This window comes from Megascapheus bottae, chromosome 6 (assembly GCF_031878675.1).
Source record: "Megascapheus bottae isolate mThoBot1 chromosome 6, mThoBot2.hap1, whole genome shotgun sequence".
Taxonomy (NCBI): domain Eukaryota; kingdom Metazoa; phylum Chordata; class Mammalia; order Rodentia; family Geomyidae; genus Megascapheus; species Megascapheus bottae.
The window spans coordinates 41,617,517-41,636,613 of record NC_143514.1 but is presented as its reverse complement, the minus strand read 5'-3'; the positions used below and the strand labels follow the sequence as shown (position 1 = coordinate 41,636,613).

The window sequence follows — 19,097 nt, the reverse complement described above, 5'->3', positions numbered from 1 at the left end:
TTGTTTCAAAAACACTCTCCACCTTGACCCACACTTATTCCAATTGTGCCAATGTTGCTTTTTCCTTTTCCTCGGTCCCCATGTGCCCAAGCAGCTCAGCTCTAGCCCCTCTTCTTCCTGTAGTTTCTGTCCTGCCTTCCTGTGTCCTTATTCTTGCTTCTGTATTCCTCCTGTCCTGCAGTCCTCTGCTCCTTCTCTCTTAGCACCTACGATGTGGAAATTCATCTGTTAGTTCAAGTGCCCAGAGCAATGGCATTAGTATAGCCTTGCATTCTCCACATTTAGCATAGCCCATGACAAAAAGTAGGCATTCAGTTAATGTTCACTGAAAATACGTAGCTATTATCTTTCCTCATTTAAGAAGGGATTAAATGCAAAAGCAGGTGATTTTAGAAAAAGGGCTGGCTATAGTCATTCAATGTCCATTCTTTCTTGAAATATTATAATTATCATTATTGTTGTCAGTCATGGGGCTTGGGCCACAGCATCACTTCTGGCTTTTTCTGCATATGTGGCACCAAGAAATTGAACCCATAGCTTCAGGCATGCTACACAAGCATTCTACCACTAGACTACACTCTTGGCCCCTTGAATTTTTGACACAGTTTCACTACATGGGTCCAGCTGGTCTTGAACTCAATGCTTTCCTATTTCAGCTTCCTGAATGCTGACACCTGGCTCAGATCCATTCTGAGGATAATGTAGGAATTATTTTTCTGTATTAAGAATTCTAGGTTTTAGTCAGAAATAAGGATTGAGGTCTAAATGACTATCATGAATATTTTATGCAAACTCTTGAATTCAGCGCATCTGAGTTACTATGAATAGAAATTCACTGTCATCAAAATCAACTCATAAATATTCATTAACCAATCATTGGTTTTAGTGTTTACATCTAAGGTCTCTTTTTCCTTTCCTATTATTTTGATTGGGTGTTCATGCAAATGCTACATTTTTGAGAAATGGCAAAATATAAATCTTGAATCTAATCAATAGTTTACATTGATTTCCTCTCGATAAAGTAACGACAGTTGTTCTTTTCAGTGCTCTTGTTCATGCACATGTAAAACTGTGTGTCATACTCCATGGTGAATTTTTTATGTGATAACAGAAAAATATGTATCAGTAGTCTAAGCCTTGGCAGCAGGAGTGCTTTCCAAAGTTATTAATTCTGGTGAAGCCTTCTACTCAATGTAATCTTAGAAAAGTATATTTCTCTTCTTCATACAGGGTTGTTATAACCCTGGTCTTCAGTGTCCCCTCAGAAGGTTATGTGATCAAGGCCTGGCACTAATGGACGGTTAGAGAATGTTTAAGAGGTGAAGCCTAGGAGGAAAACATAAGATCATTAGGGCATACGGTTGAAAGGGACATCAGGCAAAACTCTGTCCCTTCCTTTCTGCCTCTTACTTCCTGAGATTAGAAGTTCTCCACACTCATGATGTTCTAGGACCTTGCCATAGGCCCAGAATTGTGGTACCAAGTGACCATCCACTGAGACTGTGAGCCCAAATAAATCCTTCCTTATAAATTGAGTACCTTAGGTGTTTTGTCACAGTGATAGAACGCTGACTGAGAGATATCTGAGAAGTACCAACCATACCCCAAGGCATTCTCCACTCTATGTACCGCTAGCCACCTGCTGCATAACACACAAAAATAGCCATAACTGCCTTCAAAGCTACACCTAATCAACTTCCATGCCACATCACCACCCTTGACTTGCACTGCTGGCACAGCTTCAAGATCAGGCTCCTTGCTGCTCTGTTCCATTGGCTTGCCTCTCATGACATTACCCATTAAAGTATTTTATAGACCTGGAGATAGATATCATCTCTGGTTTGCCAAAAATCAACACAGAGGCACAAAAAGGATTAAGTGGTTTGCCCAGAGTTATTGATGATAAGCAAGTTCTTCCTCATTTGTACAAAATGCAGGTGTCCCCACAAATCTACATTTTGTGGATGAATTTGTTTGTATATGTCAGTATTACATTTTGTTATTCAACAATGTTCTTTTTTTCCTTTGTTAAAAATTGTTCTATATCAAATACTAATATAAAATTTTGTTTTATTTGTAAAATATAATTTGGTCTTAATGTCTTTTTTTGTCAGTCTTGGGGTTTGAACTCAATACGGGCACTGTCTCTGAGCTCTTTTTGCTCACGGCTAGTTAGTGCTCTAACACTGAGAGCCACAGCTCTACTTCCTGCTTTCTGGTGCTTAATTGGAGATAAGAGTCTCCAGGACTTCCCTTTGAACAGAGATCCTCAGATCTCAGCCTCCTGATTAGCTAGGATTAGGGGCAGGAGCCACCAGTGCCAAGCTGTCCTGTCTTTTAAATAGAAAGTTGGTATGTATTATTTCTAAAATGCTTTAGGGTTGATTTTGTATGTTTTTAGATTACAAAAATTGTAAGAAATCTTTCTCTTAATGTGTGTATATTTGGTTTGCCTATTCAGTCACATAGTCTGACTCCATTCACTTAATGTATATTTGTGTTATGTTTTCAGGGTAATTTAATTCAAACACTGTTTTCCTAAGTTTGCATAGAGAAAGGCTAGCTTTTTTTAATTCTCTAAAGATTAACCTTGAGTGCCATCTTGTGGTCAAAGAAAGAGCATTAGAAGTTTCTTCTATTATGGTCAATGATAGGAGATTCAATAGAAAAATAAAAATAAAAGATAGAAGAAACAATATACACAAAGATTTTTTAAAATCCCTTCAAAAATAATTTCTGGATGAGGGTGTCTTGGTGGTAGAACATATGCCTAGAATTCACAAAGCTCTGAAAAAGTGAAATGTGACAAGCAAATAAGAATAATTCTGCCTGGCAATTCATTTTGTCTCTGCTTGGATGTTAGAAGCAGGGAGCTAAGAATTCAAGCCATATAATTAAACAAGACTGGTAAGAGTTGACATTCTTGTCTCATTCCCAACTCCAGAGGAAAAGCTTTAAGTTTTCCCCTAGTGTATATGTATAATGTTGCTCATAAGTTTGTCATGTATAGGCTTTATAATGAGAAGACATAGCCTCCTATTCCTCGTTTCCTTTGGACTTTTATCGTAAAGTGATGTTGAATTTAGTCAACAGTCTTTCTATGTCTATCAAAGGATCGTGAGATTTTTGTCCTGGATTTTGATTCAAATATGCTGAATTATCCTTGAAAGACTGGAATAACATTAACTTGATCGTGGTGTATTATCTTTTTAATGTATTATGGAGTTCAGTTGGCAAGTACTTTATTGAGAAATTGGACACTTATGTTCATCAGGGAAATTGGTCTGTAGTATTCATTTTTGTTGTCTCTTTATCTGGTTTTGATATCATAGTAATATTTGTGTTAAAGAGTGAGTTTTAGAGCTGAGGGCTGATGAGTTAGGCCTGTAATCCTAGCTACTCAGGAGGCTGAGATCTGAGGATCAAGGTTCAAAGCCAACCCCAGCATAAAAGGACCTGGGACTCTTATCTCCAGTTAACCTCTAGAAAATGGGAAGTGGGGCTTGGCACAAGGGTAGGGCAGTAGCCTTGAGCTGAAGAGCTCACGGACAGTGCCGAGGCCAAGTTCAAACCCCGTGACCCACACACAAAAAAAAATCCCTACTGAACCTCTGCATTTCAGTGACATTTGTTGTAATTATCTCTTTTAAAAAATTAATTCGAGATGGATGGAGGTCTTCACTTCCTTTTGTCTAGTTTGGCTGAAGTTTTATCATCTTGTTTTATCTTTTCAAAGAACCTATTTGTTTCATTGATCCTTTGTATTCTTTTAGTGTCTGTTTTACTAATTTTCATCCTTGTTTTTATTATTTCTTTTCATCACTAGGGGTTTTGCTTGTTCTTGTTAAAAAGAAAACATCAGGTACCTTGTTATTTGAGATCTTTCTACATTTTGTTTTATTTTGTTTTTGTGCTGGTACTAGGGCTTGAACTCAAGAACTTATGTTCTCTTTTAGTTAGCTAGCATTCTATAACTTGAGCTGTACTTCTATTAATGGCTTTTTGCTAGTTAATTGGAAATAAGCATCTCTTGGATTTATCTGCACTGTTTGATTTTATTCAAATCACAAGTCTTAAAATCTCAACCTCCTAAGTTAGCATTCCAGATGTGAGCCACCAGTTCCTGGCCTCTTCATTTTTAATGTTGGCACTCATATCTATAGCCTTTTCTTTTGAAACTGCAGGCAATTTCTGCATCCTAAGGTTCAGGTAAGCTGTGTCTCCTTTACATTTGATTCTACAATTTCTAAAGATGTCCTCTCTGATTTCTTTCCTGACACACTGATTATTCAAATGTATATTGTTCAATAGCCATATGTTTGTATATCGTTTCTTGTTATTGATTTCCAACTTTATTCTGCATGAGCTAATGATGCACAAGAAATTATTTCGATTTTTTAATATTTGTTAAAGTTTGCTTTCTGGCCTAAAATATGATTTCTTTTGAAGAAATTTCCCTAGGTTGCTATTTGCCCTTTTGATTACTATTCTTTTGGGAAGCACATGTTAAACTAATATCATCCTACCTATTATTGAACAGTGAGAAATTCACCATGTTTAAACCCATTATTTAAAGCCTGCGTTTTAGTTATCTTTTCCATTGCATTTAGCTGATATATTTTGCTCAGATAGAATGTACACGTCCCAAAACATGCTTCCTAAAATTCTTTTAGGAATTAAGATTTTTCTTCTTGTTTTCTTTGCAGGTTTGCTACCACCAAATATCGGCTTGCTAGAGAAAATAGTATGCCTCAAGAAGTCAGCTATAGGGTCGAAAGATTATCTGTCTGCCCAACTCCAAGTAAATTAGCTTCAGATTGTTTGAGGATTTTTTTTGTTGTTGTGCTGGTTGTTGTTGTTTGTTTAGGACTAAATTATGATTCATAACGATAAATTGAAATTTTCATTCAGCTCAAATAAGTTTGAATGTATGAGTCTTAAGATGTATGTTCTCTCTGAATGCTTATTTCAACTATCAAAATTAATTTAGTAAGCCACTCACATAAGAGTTGAAACCCCTAAAAATTGGGTTTCTTATACTTTCAAATATACTTCCCTTTGTAATTGGTTAAATATGCTTTAAAATTTAAGGCTAAGTACCAAACTATTTAAAAATGAAAGAAAGAATTTTTGAGTAGTTCTGTATGTATTAATGCCTGACTGACTTCCTAGCCCCCTGTGGGTGAACCAGAATAATGTACCTGCAGATGGTCTTTATTATCTCAGACATTCCATTACCCCACTTCCCCGAGTCCACTCATATCTGAATAATCTTTAGTTTCTCCATTAAATCCTTCACTTTTTTCTTGTTGGTTGTACTAGGGGGTTTGAACTCAGGACCTTGCACTTGCTGGGCAGGTGATTCTGTCACTAAGCCATGCCATCATCCCTTAAAAGCTCTATTTTATTACTTATTATGCTGTTTTCCTGACTGAACCCAAACTGATAAACAAATGTAAAAAGAAAAACAAAACAACAACAACCAAAAAACCCTTGGCATTACCTAGATCCTACAGATCATGACAAAATTTAATATTAGATTTTACTATCCAGATTATTCCAGGATTAAAATTAAACACATTATAAAGTAGGGACTCTCTAGGATATGCCTTGGAGAAAGATCTAGAAAAATGTAAGGTAATTAGAATGTGAACCCTTATAACTTACTTTACTAAAACAGCATCGAAGTCCCTACCTTTTTGCCATTACACTTCACAGACATCTTTCCCTAAAATACAAGTCAGTGGGTAGGTGGTAAATATAAATCCAATGAACGAATTAGCCAAGAAGGAAAAGATTCAGCAGCAAAGAAAGAATGAGTTGTGATAAAGATCATTGTAAGCATGAAATTTGGAAAACTTTCTAAAGCTTACTTGAAATCACTCAGATGACTGTCAGCATTCAGCTACCACCATGCTTTCCATCATTTTTTCCTGCTAACTCCATTCGCTTCTTTTTTTTTTTTCTATTTCCCACCACAGATACTTCTACATCAGAATTAGAATCATCTAGTGGCATTACTTCTGAAACAGTAGACCAAAAGAGTGACAGAAGGAAGAGAGGAAACCAAGACCAGGCCTGGGACAGCCCTCAGGAGAGGTGGGAGGAGGAAGTGCAGGATCTTGTTGACTGGAGTGCCAGCCTGGATGAGGGCTCTTTAGAATGAGAATGCAACTCCAGGATATAAAAAAAAAAATGAATCACTTTCAGCTCAGCTTCTTGGATTTTTGTTTTATGTTGGTTTTACCTTGATTTTAGAAAAAATACAAGTATGTATCAGTAAATATCTTACTCCACATTTTTTTTCTTTGTCAGTCATTGGGCTTGACCTCAGGGCTTGGGAGCTGTCTCTGAGCCTCTTTGTGCTCAGGGATAGTTCTGTACTATTTCAACCACAGCTCCACTTACGGTTTTTGAGTGGTTAAATGGAGATAAGAGTCTCACAGGGACTTTTCTGCCCTGGCTGGCCCAAGATCCTCAAATCTCAGCTTCCTGAGTAGCTAGAATGATCAGCATGAGCTACTGATGCTCGGCTGCTCTGCATTTTTGAGCTCAAATTCATTTGTTTGGAACTCAGTCAGTCCAGCCAGGGGCTGTCTCGGTTGTTGCTGTTGCATCCCCATTGGTGGTGGTATTATTATACGCTCCTTTAGGTGCTTGGCAGGAGGTGAGTTGAGAGAAGGCTGGATCAGAAGAAGGCTGGGCCAGCTGGGGTTGGGTCAAAAGGGGGGCAACTGCAGGGTCCAGTGGCTCATGTCTGTAATCCTAGCTACTCAGGGGGCTGAGATGTGAGGATAGCAGTTCAAAGCCAGCCTAAACAAGAAAGTCCATTAGATTTTTATCTCCAATTAACCACCAGAAAACGAAGTGGCACTGTGACTGAAGAGCTCAGGGACAGTGCCCAAGTTCAGAGTTCAAGCCTCACAACTGACAAAAAAGAAAAAAAAGAGAGGAGTCCCTGAGAGATCCATGGCTTCATAGTTCCTAACCAAATAGAGAGTTCTGTATGTTTATCTATCCTGGCCTGCTCTGGTCTCTTCCACATGTAAAGAAGGAAATGCTGTCATCCACCAATGTGGGGCACATCACATCAGGGAAATGGAAACCTATGCTGTAAAAAGAGGCCTAACTCATGGCCCAGTGCTCAGTCCCTGGTTTTGGGACCCAACCTGCCCGGTTGGCAGGAGTGGCTGTGGTTTGTGATATAAAGTAAGGCTACCTTGGGATAGGCCCCAAACCCTTCCGCCCTCTGGGACAGCACCTGATTCCCCTTCTTTACCTACCTCCCCTTGCCCTGCCCACCTTTGTGCTGATAGGCTCCTGCATCCTATATTAGCTGAATGTACTTCCTCAATAAACGAGTTCCTGCCTTGACCGGTCTGCCTGAGGCATCTGATTGTCCTCCTGCGAGGGAGGGTTGGGTGCTGGCAGTCAGTCAGTCTGCCCTCTCCTTTCTCTGCTTGTCCTGGTTGGGGCGTGTTCTCTCTATCCCTCTTGCAGGTCGGGAGGGACCGAGGACTAAAACCATGACACACTAATACTTCGTTTCCGTTTTTTCCTTGACCTTGTCTAACTGTGCCATCATATACATCCAGCTTTATCATCTCCCACTCTTTCTTTTTTTTCTTTTCTTTTTTTTTTTCCTTGCCAGTCTTGGGGCTTGAACTCAGGGTGTGGGCACTGTCCTTGAGCTTTCTCAAGGCTAGCACTCTACCACTTAAGCCACAGCATCACTTCCAGTTTTTTTCTGTGTATGTGGTACTGAGAAACCAAACCTAGGGCTTCATGCCTGCCAGGTAAGCACTCTACCACTAGGGCATACTCCCAGCCCCTCAGCTCCCACTCTTGATGCATTCTGGTCTCAATCTGTCAGTGTCCCTGAGTGTTTCCTATTCCGCAATATGATTCTGCCTTTGGTCCTGAGGCTCTGCCTCACTATATCTCACTCATATCTCATATCATATCATATATCTGCCAGACTATATCTCACTCATATCTCTCCAGTCTCATTTATTCATATCCATCTGTCATATGCTCTTTTTTTCTTTTTTCTTTTTCTTTTGCTAGTCCTGGGGCTTGAACCCAGGGCCTGGGTACTGGACACTGGGCCTTGGACACTTCTTGGTCAAGTCTAGAGCTCTGCCACTTAAGCCATAGCATTTCCGGTGTTTTCTGTGTATGTGGTTCCAAGGAATCCATCCTAGAGCTTCACGCATGTTAGGCCAGCACTCTCCCATTAGGCTGCGCTCACTTTTGTACCTACACTGCTCATACTCTATTAAGATTTACTAGGATAAGCAATAATTTCCATATTGTCCAAACTCAAATAGTCTATTGTCTGTCTTGCCCTATGATTGTCTATTTCTATACCCCCCAGAGAGATTTATTTAGACCTCTTTACCCACAGATAGCCCCGAATAAATACCACACAAGCCTACAGACAGGACTGTGGATCTAGTAATGGGTCTCTCTCTTATTTCTAGGCTAACCGATTTGAACTCAAGTGAAAAAAAGAAAAGAAAAACACTCTACTAGTCTCTTGGCACTTCCCTGGGTAACTAAGATGTCTTAAATCTGCCTTGGTGAGTTCAGACATCACAAGTGCATCGTGGGGAGTTCCTGCATGAGTATGTTTAGCAAATAAGAGTTTTGTAGCTTCAATACAATAACTCATGCATCCACAGATTCTCCGAAGTGTTTCAGGTCTGTAGATGAGATTATACCTTACTCTGAAGACATCGATCACCTTCCTAAAATTCTTCAGAAAAAAAAAAAGATTCTTTAGGGAACCCAGGCCTAATTAGATAATATCCACACCCACGCTCTGCCCTCTACCACGACTCTCCATCCGTGCACCTCCGAAGAAAATGCCACAAACAGAAGAGTTAGAGAAAGGAAGGATGGGCTTCTCACAGCTCCAGACATTTAGAAGTCCAAACTCAAGGAGAAGGCTCAAGATGACATCACATCTGGGTCCATAAAGAGCTATGTTCATTATAACTTCTGTGGCCAGTGGGGGAGGGTGCTTTTCCCCCCCCCCATTTAATGTTCCATGTAGAATCCATTTGTGAGGGCTCCACTCCACAACTCCCCAGAGGCTGCATCTCCACATACCATCGATTTGGGATGGGGATGTCAAGGAATGAGTTTTTGTGGGGACACACTGAACCCCATTGTGTTGAATCCGTGCTACGCATACCTTGTTCTTCCCCACCCCCCTACCATTGCTCAACCTTTGTCTCTACCTACAGAACTTTTCCCCATCTGTGCCTGGCTAAATCCTGTTCACCTCCTGAACTCTATGCTGCATCAGCCCCACACATTTTTCTCTAAATACCCCCATGCCAAGCAAAGTCCTCCCTCAGTAACTCAATGGGAATGTGTGTGTGTGTGTGTGTGTGTGTGTGTGTGTGTGTTAACATGTTTGACATAATGATGTTGGTAATAGTTCCTTATTGTCTTTCTGGGGTTTTGTGGCCAGTCCTGGGCCTTGAACTGGAGGCTTTCTCAAGGCTTGAGCTCTACTATTTGAGCCCCTGAACAATTGAACTCTGGTCTTCGAGCATGCTAGGCAAGCACTCTAGCACTAGACTAAACTCCCAGCCCTGTCTTTGTTGTTTTGAGATAGGATCTCACTATGTAACCCAGGGTGGCCTTCAGCTCCAGGCTCCCTGTCTCTGTCTCCTCAGTGCTGGGATCCCTAGCATGTGTCACTACAGCTAGGTCATCTTCCCCCCTCCCTTTGGTGTGGGTCCTGGGGTTAGAACTCCAGCCCTGGGCACTCTCCCTTAGCTTCTTTTGCTCAAGGTTCATGCCTTACTGCTTGAACAACAGTGCCATTCTAGTCTTTTGGGGGGAGATAAAAGTCTCATGGACTTTCTTGCCCAGACTGGCTTAGAACCATAAACCTCAGATCTCAATGGCTGGGATTGTAGGTGTGAGCCATCGACACCTGGTTTGGCTTTTCCTTTGAATATCAATAAAGTCTGTAGTAACATCTTTCCCCTTTTCATCAATCTGAGTAAAGGCTTAGTTTTTCTGATTTTTTAAAATTAAAAAAACAACCTAGTTTTGGTTTTACTTATTTTCTTTATTGTTTCTATTTTCTTGCTTCCCATTGTAATATTTGTTTACTTTCAATTCAGCTTTTTCTCCCCTTTTCCTCCACCCCCAGTTTCTTAAACTAGAACCTGATGTCACTGATTTGAGACCTTCTTCATTTGATATATTTCATCAAAAAAAAAAATCAGAGGCTGGGAGTTTGGCCCATTATAATGGTAGGGTGCTTGTCTAGCGTGCACGAAGACCCAGGTTTGATTCCTCAATACCACATACATAGAAAAGCTGGACGTGATGCTGTGGCTCAAGTGGTAGGGGTCTAGTCTTGAGAAAACCCAAGGACAGTGCTCAAGCTCTGAGCGAAATACCCAGGGCTGGCCCAAAAAAAAAATCAGAAATAAGATTTCCTTTGAATTTAGCATCTCACAATGGCTTAGGCAAATAGTTTGCATTTGATCTACACCTCAGTCTTCTTTTGCTTCTACTTATCTTTCAAATGGAGCCTCATACTTTTTTCCCCAGAGCTGGCCTTAGATCACAGTTCACCTGCCTATCCAAACCTGTAGCTGGGAAGATGGCATGCCCACCATGTTTAGATTATTTGCTGAGATGGCGGTCTTTTGAACTTTGTTCCTGGACTTGACTTAAGCAGTGATCATCCTGACCTCTGAATTTCTCTCCACCCTTGAGTAGAGAAATTCAAAATGTTTTGAATGTTCAAAAATGTTGCATCTCAGAGCATTTGAGATGGGGATTTTCTTATCAGAGAAGCACAACTGATAAAGTCTATGACAATAGTCTGAAACCAGAAAACATCCCAAATCAGAAACATACAGGCATTTTGGATAAGGAAAACTGAGAGTATTCCTCTCTCAGCTCTGCTCTGGCAGCTTCCCAACTGATTTTTCACATATTGTATTTTCATTCATCTCAAATTGCTTCTAACTTCCTTTGATTCTTCTTTGATCAATGTGTTATTGAGAAGTTGTTTTATGCTATTTCCAAATATTTGGATATTTTCCAAAGATCTTTCTGCTTTTGGTTTCTAAAGTAATTCCATGTGGAAATAGAACATTTGTCTAGTGTATCAGAGAACATTTTCATTCCTTTTCGATGGTTATATGTTTTCTATATTTAGGTGCAAACAAAATATATTCTAAATATATATGTAGACTAAAAGAGAAATGTTTGTTTGAAACTCCAATTGAGGACTGTTCTTCTCTTTCGCTGGAGGGTAACCACATGGGAAGGTAAAGAGGAATGGAGATTCTGCCTCCAGAATGCCTGGACCTGCCATATGATTACAATTGGGGGCTCTGGACACGGTACTCAATCCTGCCTCCATACTGGTATCGGCAAGTGAAGGCCAGATAATAATAGCCCCCTTGGCTGCTATTGTTGAGAAAACCAAATAAACACATCAGTACATTAATATTTATGAAGTGCTAAGCATAGTCCCTGACTCATAGTAAGTGCTCTGTACTTACATAGTTTTATATTTACATACACTATTCTAAAAATAAAAACACATCTCAGAGTGAGAGATAGTTTAATAGTACAGCATTTCCCAATATTCACAGAGTTCTTGGTTCCCCAGCACGGAAAGAAAAACAAACAATAAAAGACAAACTTTACTTCCTCCCCCAAATTGATTTGCTACAATGTGAAAGAACTTCATAATCAGGAGGCCTGTCTTGAAGACCATTAATGTGTAAGTTGTTGCTGTTGGTGGTGGCTGCTTGTGTGTGTGTCGGTACTTGGGCTTGAAATCATGGCCTGGGCATTGTGTTCAAAGCAGATGCTCTACATTTGAGCCACAGCTCAATTTCTGGCTTTTCAGTGGGTAACTGGAGAACAGAGTCTCATGGACGTACCTGCTTGTTCTTCCTTCAAACCTCAATCCTCCAATCTAAACCTCTTGATTAGCTAGGATTACAGGTGTGAACCACCATTGCCCAGCTTACTGGTTAGTTTTTGTATGTTTGTTTGGTTGGTTGGTTTGGTTTGGTTTGGTTGTTTTTGCGAATCTCAGGCTACTGATTAGGTAGGATTATAGACATGAACCACCATCACTCAACTTGGTGAGTGATTTCCAAATAACCTAGCTGACTCAAGAGTCTCACTGGAGTCTGAGATTTTTTTCTCATGTGCTCATCACAGGCAATAAGGGATGCAGCTGAAAATGGCAGTGTCACAAGGTAGAAAAACCTTTGTGTGACTGTTTGCATAACCTGCGTTGTACAAGAGTCAATTCTAAAGTTGAAGCCAGAGGCCCCAGATTGTGCCTGGAACAGATGATTTCAGGGAGATTGAGAAAAGAGGCAAGAAACTGCACTTTGAAACATTTTCTAAGATGTCTGGATTTACCTTACAGTCTTAAGACTGAACAGGGTTTTTAAAATATTCCCCTTAATTGTTTAGCCTTTCCGTTGCCACCAGGTGGCGCCAATTAGCCATTTTGCGTGCTCAAGTCCTAAGGGGCACTGTTGCTCAAGAAACCAAGCACCAAGACTGGTCTTTCATGAGGGCAACTTGCTCTCCCTCCTCAGTCCATACTGGGAAAAGGTTTCTGAGAAGGAAAATAATCCAATCCATACAAATAAAAAGCAAAGACCTAAACTGGAGAAGTCAGAGGTCTCCCCATAGCCCGGGCAGAACCACACAGAAACAGCCCGTCTTACCCCATAGATCGAGAGGCTGGCGTTCCTTTAATAACTTCCAGACCACAGTTCCTCACCAAGAGCTGCTGGGCCTCCTGCCTGAGGAGGGAGGAAGTTCTCTAGGGGTGAAGGGGCCTTACCCCTACTTATCTTCACCCCTTACTTCTCACTTCAAGGCCATGGATTGCCTTGAGGAGCCAAGGAGCCATGTGAAATGAGTTGAGGGTAGGTGAGCATATGGCATATATGTTTGCCTGGCAGTTAACTAAGGGTAGCCTTGCAGTTTTTTTTTTTCTTTTTGCTTCTTTTTCTCCTTGAGAGCAAGGATTACAATTAAGTTGCTGTCTCCAGAGAGTGAGATCTCAAATCTTATCTAAATATTCAGTGACACTCTTTAACTACCCTTGCAGGGACTTTGGGACTAATCTGATTCCCAGATGCAGAAGCAAATGATTTGAGGTTTTCATCAGCAAAGATCAGAACAGCTGGCATTCATTTGCTGCTCCATATCCCTTGGTAGATCTGAGGGTGAGTGTTACGTGTTTCTGCCCTTGTGCTGTCTGTCCCACATAACCCAGCCCTACTGGTTTTGAGCTGCAATGTTTGAACTCTCTACCTGCTCTGCTTCTCAAGCTTCAAATTCTAGAGATTAGGCTGAAATCCAAATGAAAAGTGATCATCTGATAACCAAGAATGCTTCCATTTATAAGCTGAATTATATTTCAACTAATAAAATTACAGCCTCCAGTCTGATTACCTGAGGGTTTTTGCTTTGCTGAATTTTTTTTTCATGTCTGGATAACTTATTCATGGATGCAATTTTACTGTTTTCCACATCAGAAATGGGGCTGAGCTCAGGGTCTGGGTGCTGTCTCTGTGCTTTTTTGCTCAAGGCTAGGGCTCTACCACTTTGAGTCACAACTCCATGACTGGTTTTCTGGGACATAGGAGTCTCATGGACTTTCCTGCCTCAGCTGACTTTAAAACTGTGATCCTCAGATCTCAGCCTCCTGAGATAGGCACGAACCACCCATAACCAGCTCATAAAAGCAATTCTTTTTATTATTATCATTGTAATGTACAGAGGGGTTACAGTTATATTCGCCAAATAGAAGGTGCATTACTTCTTACACATTGATACCCCTTATGTTTTTGTCCCCATTTCCTTCCCTTGACCCCCTTCCAATCATTTTATTTCCCCCTTCCCATTACTATTTCAAAAAAAACAAATAAATGTATATACACTATACCAGCTAAAAAAGTCAGATACTGTAACAATATGAGATTAACCAAAGGGCAACAAGAAAAGAAAATAATGTTATTTTTCTTGTACATTAAGATGTATATTAATAAACATTAATGTTCTTAGTGTACATTAAGAACAACGATCACACAATATAAAACTCTTATTTCCATATTCTGAAGATCCTTTCATTTAGCCTCATCTTATATGGCCTTATGTATCCAGGTTTTGCTCCATTGTAATCTTCTGCTAGGAGAGTCCTAGGTGTGTACTAATTATTATGGAAACCATTGAGTCTATGTTCCTTTGGGGCTGGATTACTTCACTTAATATGATTTTTCCAAGTCTGGGTGATGTCATTCTTTCTGATGGCAGCATAGAATTCCATTGTGTATAAATACCACATCTTGTTGTTCCACTCATCAACTGAGGGACATCTGGGTTGGTTCCATATCTTTGTTATGGTAAATAGTGCTGCAGTGAACATCATTGTGCTAGTGGCTTTAGTGTGTCCTTGTTTCTGGACATTTGAGTAAATGACAAGGAGTGGAATTGCTGGGTTATAGGGGAGCTCTATGTTTAGTTTTTTGAGGAAACACCATACTGCTTTCCATAGTGGTTCAATGAGTTTACAATCCTACCAACAGTGTAGTAGCAATCCTTCCTGGTCACATCCCCACCAGCATCTGTTATTAAATTTCTTGATCATTGCCATTCCAACTGGAGTGAGGTGGAATCTCAAAGTTGTTTTGATTTGCATGTCTTTTTTTAATCTTCCTTCAAAACATATTACAAATACTTCCCAAACCTCAAATTTATCTGCTATAAGATAATCATACATTCAAGTAACATTAGAAGTGAAAGCATTTTATTCATTTTTTGATTTGCATTTCTTTTATTTTTTATATTTTTATTGTAATTAATAAAAGAGTTACATGATATTTGCCAGATAGAAGGTGCATTAATTCACATACATTGATACCCTTTCACATGTCTTGGCCAAGATTTGCATTTCTTTTATGGCCAGAGATGTCGAGCAGTTCTTCACGTGTCTATAGGCCATTCTTATTTCTTCTTCAGGTAAGTTTCTCTTTAAGTCTTTGGCCCATCTTTTAATGAGATGGTTGTTTCTTTGAAGATTGGTTTGGATAGATTCAATTTTTTTAGCTGTTGATATGTTTTAGATATGAGGCCCTTGTCTGTTGTATGGCTAGTGAAGATCTTCTCCCACTCTGTGGGCTTTCTATTTAACTTGCTAGCTATGTTCTTTGCCATATAGAAACTCTGCAGTTTAATAAAGTCCCATTTATCCAAACTTTCTTTAATTTGTTGTGTTTCTGGGTCTTTATTAAGAAAATTTTGATCTGTGCCAAGGAGACCTAGTGTATCTCCTATCCCTTCCTATAAAGTTTTCAGGGTATGTGTGGAAGCAATTTGTCATGGATAGAAATGTTCTCAGGGGAGAAATCCATACTGTTAGGTGAGTTCACAAGTTGTTATCCATTTCAAAAGGAAATTGCCTAAAGTATTGATCAGATTCAGTGTTTGTTTGACAACTACATTAGAATATGTCTAAAATAGACACAAGTAACATCAGTGAAGACTGTTAATAAGATATTATTCCTTTAATTAGCTGGGCACCACTGGCTTACATATATAACCGTAGTTACTCAGGAGACTATGATCTGAGGATCAAGGAAGTCAGCCTGGGCAGTTAAATCCAATTAATCCAATTAATCAGAAAGAAGCCACAAGTGGAGGTTCAAGTGGTAGAATGCTATCCTTGTGCAGAAAAGCAAAGGGAAAGTGACCAGGTTCTGAGTTCAAGTCCCAATAGTAGCACCCACTCACTCTCTCACACACACATAAGATAGTATTACTTTGATGTTCACAAATATTTAAATAATTCTGTGTAGCTGCTAAGACTTCCTCTTATATTAAGCTAAAAATAGGAGAAGACCTAATTGAACAGTAAAAAAAAACAGAAGCTCATGCAAGGCATCAGGGGCTCACGCCTATAATCTAGCTACTTAGAAGGCTGAGATCTGAGGATCTTGGTTCAAATCCAGCCCAAACTCAAAAGTCTTTGAGATTCTTATCTCCAATTAACCACCAGAAAACCGGAAGTGGTGCTGTGGCTCAAGTGTTAGAGTGCTAGTCTAGCGGTGAAGAGCTCAGGCCCAGTGTTTAAGAGAAGAAGAAGAAGAAGAAGAAGAAGAAGAAGAAGAAGAAGAAGAAGAAGAAGAAGAAGAAGAAGAAGAAGAAGAGGAGGAGGAGGAGGAGGAGGAGGAGGAGGAGGAGGAGGAGGAGGAGGAGGAGGAAGCAGCAGCAGCTCATTTTCCTCACTAAACAAGGAACCACAAGGTGAGCTATGCTAGTTGATCATCAGTGTTGTCAAAGACCTTTTAGCTGGGTGTGATAGCGCCCACCTGTAATCCCCGCTACTAAGGAAGCAAAGGTGGGAGGATTTTCTTCAAAGTCCATTCACACTGAATGAGACACCATCTCAGAGACAAAATACAAAAGAAAGGGTGAGGGATAGAGCTCTGTGGTAGGGGGCCTACCTAGCATGTATGAGTTTGATCCCAAATACTGGGAGGAAAAGAAACAACTTTTTTTCCCCATCTCCTATCATTTTTAGTGTCAATTTTTTGTCTCTGTGCCTTTGGCCTATGATGTTAAGATGCCTGTAAAAGCTCCAGACTTCATCTCTGCGTTCTAGATGGAAAGAAAAGAGAGAAGCGAAAGAGAACAGTGCTACTACCTACCTGTGCGCTGGCACAAAGGCCCATTTTAAGGTAACTCAATGTCTTTAATGCCAAAACCCCAAACTGCCAGTGAATCTTAAAAAGCAGAGTTTTAATTTTTTTTCTGTGAAACTAAGAAATATAGAAATGAGGGCTGGGATTGTGGCTTAGTGGTAGAGTGCTTGCCTAGCATGCGTGAAGCCCTTGGTTCAATTCCTTAGTACCACAAACAGAAATAGCCCAAAGTGGTGCTGTGGCTCAAGTAGAAGAATGCTAGCCTTGAGCAAAAAGAAGTTCAGGGACAGTGCTTAGGCCCTTAGTTCAAGCCACAGGACTGGCAAAAAAGAAAAGAATTGATTCTCAAACAAGGTTCCTCTAAGCAATTGTTTGTTTATTCATTAAATAGCACCAAATGGACTATAAGGTGATTAGGCCCTTTCTGTACTTCAGAATGACTTCGATGGCTTAGACAGCTTGTTACCACTTCCTAGAGTATCCTCACACCACAGGAAGACAGATGGCAGCTAGCAGGCTGGTCAGGCCCAGATAGCCCCAGAAAGAGAAGCCCTCATGTCAGCAGCCAATGGAAACTGCGGGACCAGAGCACAAGAGACTGCGACAGGGCCTTGAGGTTGCTCATGATATCAGGACAATTTGGCTAATTATCTACACATGGTAAACTTCTGCGTCATGGAGCTCTGGTATGGTGAGAGGATTCAGTCCTCAAGGCTTTATTGTATTAGGGAATCTCTGAACTGAGGAACAATCCCACCCCCCCTTCTCTCTCTCTCCATGAACTCTCTGACACTCCAGTTCTGGTTCTCCTTCAGCAGCCCTAGTGACAGAAGTTAAAATCTATCACCCTTGATCCAGATAGAAACCTCTAATTTGTGTAGAGAGATTCGGAGTTCAATGGCTCTTCTTTCATCTTTAACTTGGAGTTGAGTGTAGTAATTTGGCCAAAATTCAAGGAAGATTCATATTAAGGGTAATCTAAAAAATGTTCTCAAGCTCTCAATCTAGTCAAGTAGAAGAGAACAGAGAACTTTTTCTTAACTGACAAAGACATACAGTGGTGTCTTGATCAAAGCATCTAAGTGATTCCCTGTCTCATTCTAGCAAAAATAAATGCACAGATTATTAATATAGTAAAAGTATGAATTTCTTGAAGAGACTTGAGAAACATAAATCCAAGAAGATATAATCTTTCATATTCAGTTTGTCTTCCAGTTTAAAAGAAGTATGTGACTGGGTCTACACCCAAAAATATTAAAATGAGTATAGCAAAGAGGCAAAAATCAATCTGAATAATCAGAATAACCAGATGTAGAAATGGTTCCTTCACTGCCCCTCCCTCTAGAATTTGTGTTTTATAAAGACTGTGATTTTCTCATGGCAATGTCCCTTTCCCTTGAAGAGAGTTTGACATATACTAGACATTTGATATGTGTTTGACTGTTGGTTGAAATTTTTCTCTTCAGTGAAGTGAGGTGGACAGAAGACAGAAGAAAGCAGATGGCCGTGATTCTTCATGGGAGATTTCGAGTCATTCTGCAGTACACTGTACACAGGTACGTCGCTCTTTGGGGCTGTTGTACTAGGAAATGTATGGGAATGGATATGACCATGGTAAATAATGCTGCAATGAACATCATTGTGCTAGTGACTTTAGTATGCCCTTGTTTCTGGACATTTGGGTAAATGCCTAGTAGTGGGATTGCTGGGTCATAGGGGAGCTCTCTGTTTGGTCTTTTGAAGAACTCACCATGGCTGGCTCTGGCCGCAGTAGCATGAGACTGAGGTAGGCCTTTGAATTGCTTTTGTTCGTTCAGCATTTGAATAAAGGTACCTGCAAAGGAAAGAATACAGAATGCATAATAAAGAACACTTTATTCTTCAGGAAGTAAAAGATCATGTCTTCCTTTCTCTGTACTGACCAGTGATTATACCTTTAGGGGATCACAGAAGAAGGAACTGTGTTCACTTAACTGGAGACCAATGGTAAAACATGAGCTCATCCTCATGTTAAATCACACTCCTATGTATAACATTTATGCATGTGTTTAAGTTGTATTTTACTGTTGGGATAACATATAGAAGGGTTCAATTACATTCATCAGGTAATGGGTATATTGCTTTTTGGATGTTTATACCCTTTCTCCAATTTTTCTCCCATTTTCAATCCCTGCACTCCCTCCCAATCACTTCATTTTTCTCCTCCCTTCCCTATTTCAAATAAACAAATGTATATATAATACATCAGGTAGCAAAGTCAGATATAGTAACAACATGAGATAAACTATAAGGGGGAAAAAAGAGAAAAGAAATAACTTTACATAGTACATTAAGAATAGCAGTCACAAAGATAAACCTCTTGTTTCCCTATCC

General features: G+C 40.0%; 1 protein-coding gene across 2 annotated transcripts in view; it reads left to right on the top strand.

Annotated features, from left to right (window-relative positions):
• Ube2u (ubiquitin conjugating enzyme E2 U) overlaps positions 1–6,195 on the top strand; it is a 40,722-nt gene extending 34,527 nt beyond the window's left edge. For both annotated transcript variants that reach the window (XM_090333726.1, XM_090333725.1), the window contains exons 9-10: positions 4,707–4,801; positions 5,982–6,195. In XM_090333726.1, the coding sequence (XP_090189852.1) occupies positions 4,707–4,801; positions 5,982–6,166 (280 nt within the window). In that variant the 3' untranslated portion in view covers positions 6,167–6,195. The remainder of the gene's footprint in view (positions 1–4,706; positions 4,802–5,981) is intronic.
• The last annotated feature ends 12,902 nt before the right edge of the window (positions 6,196–19,097 follow it).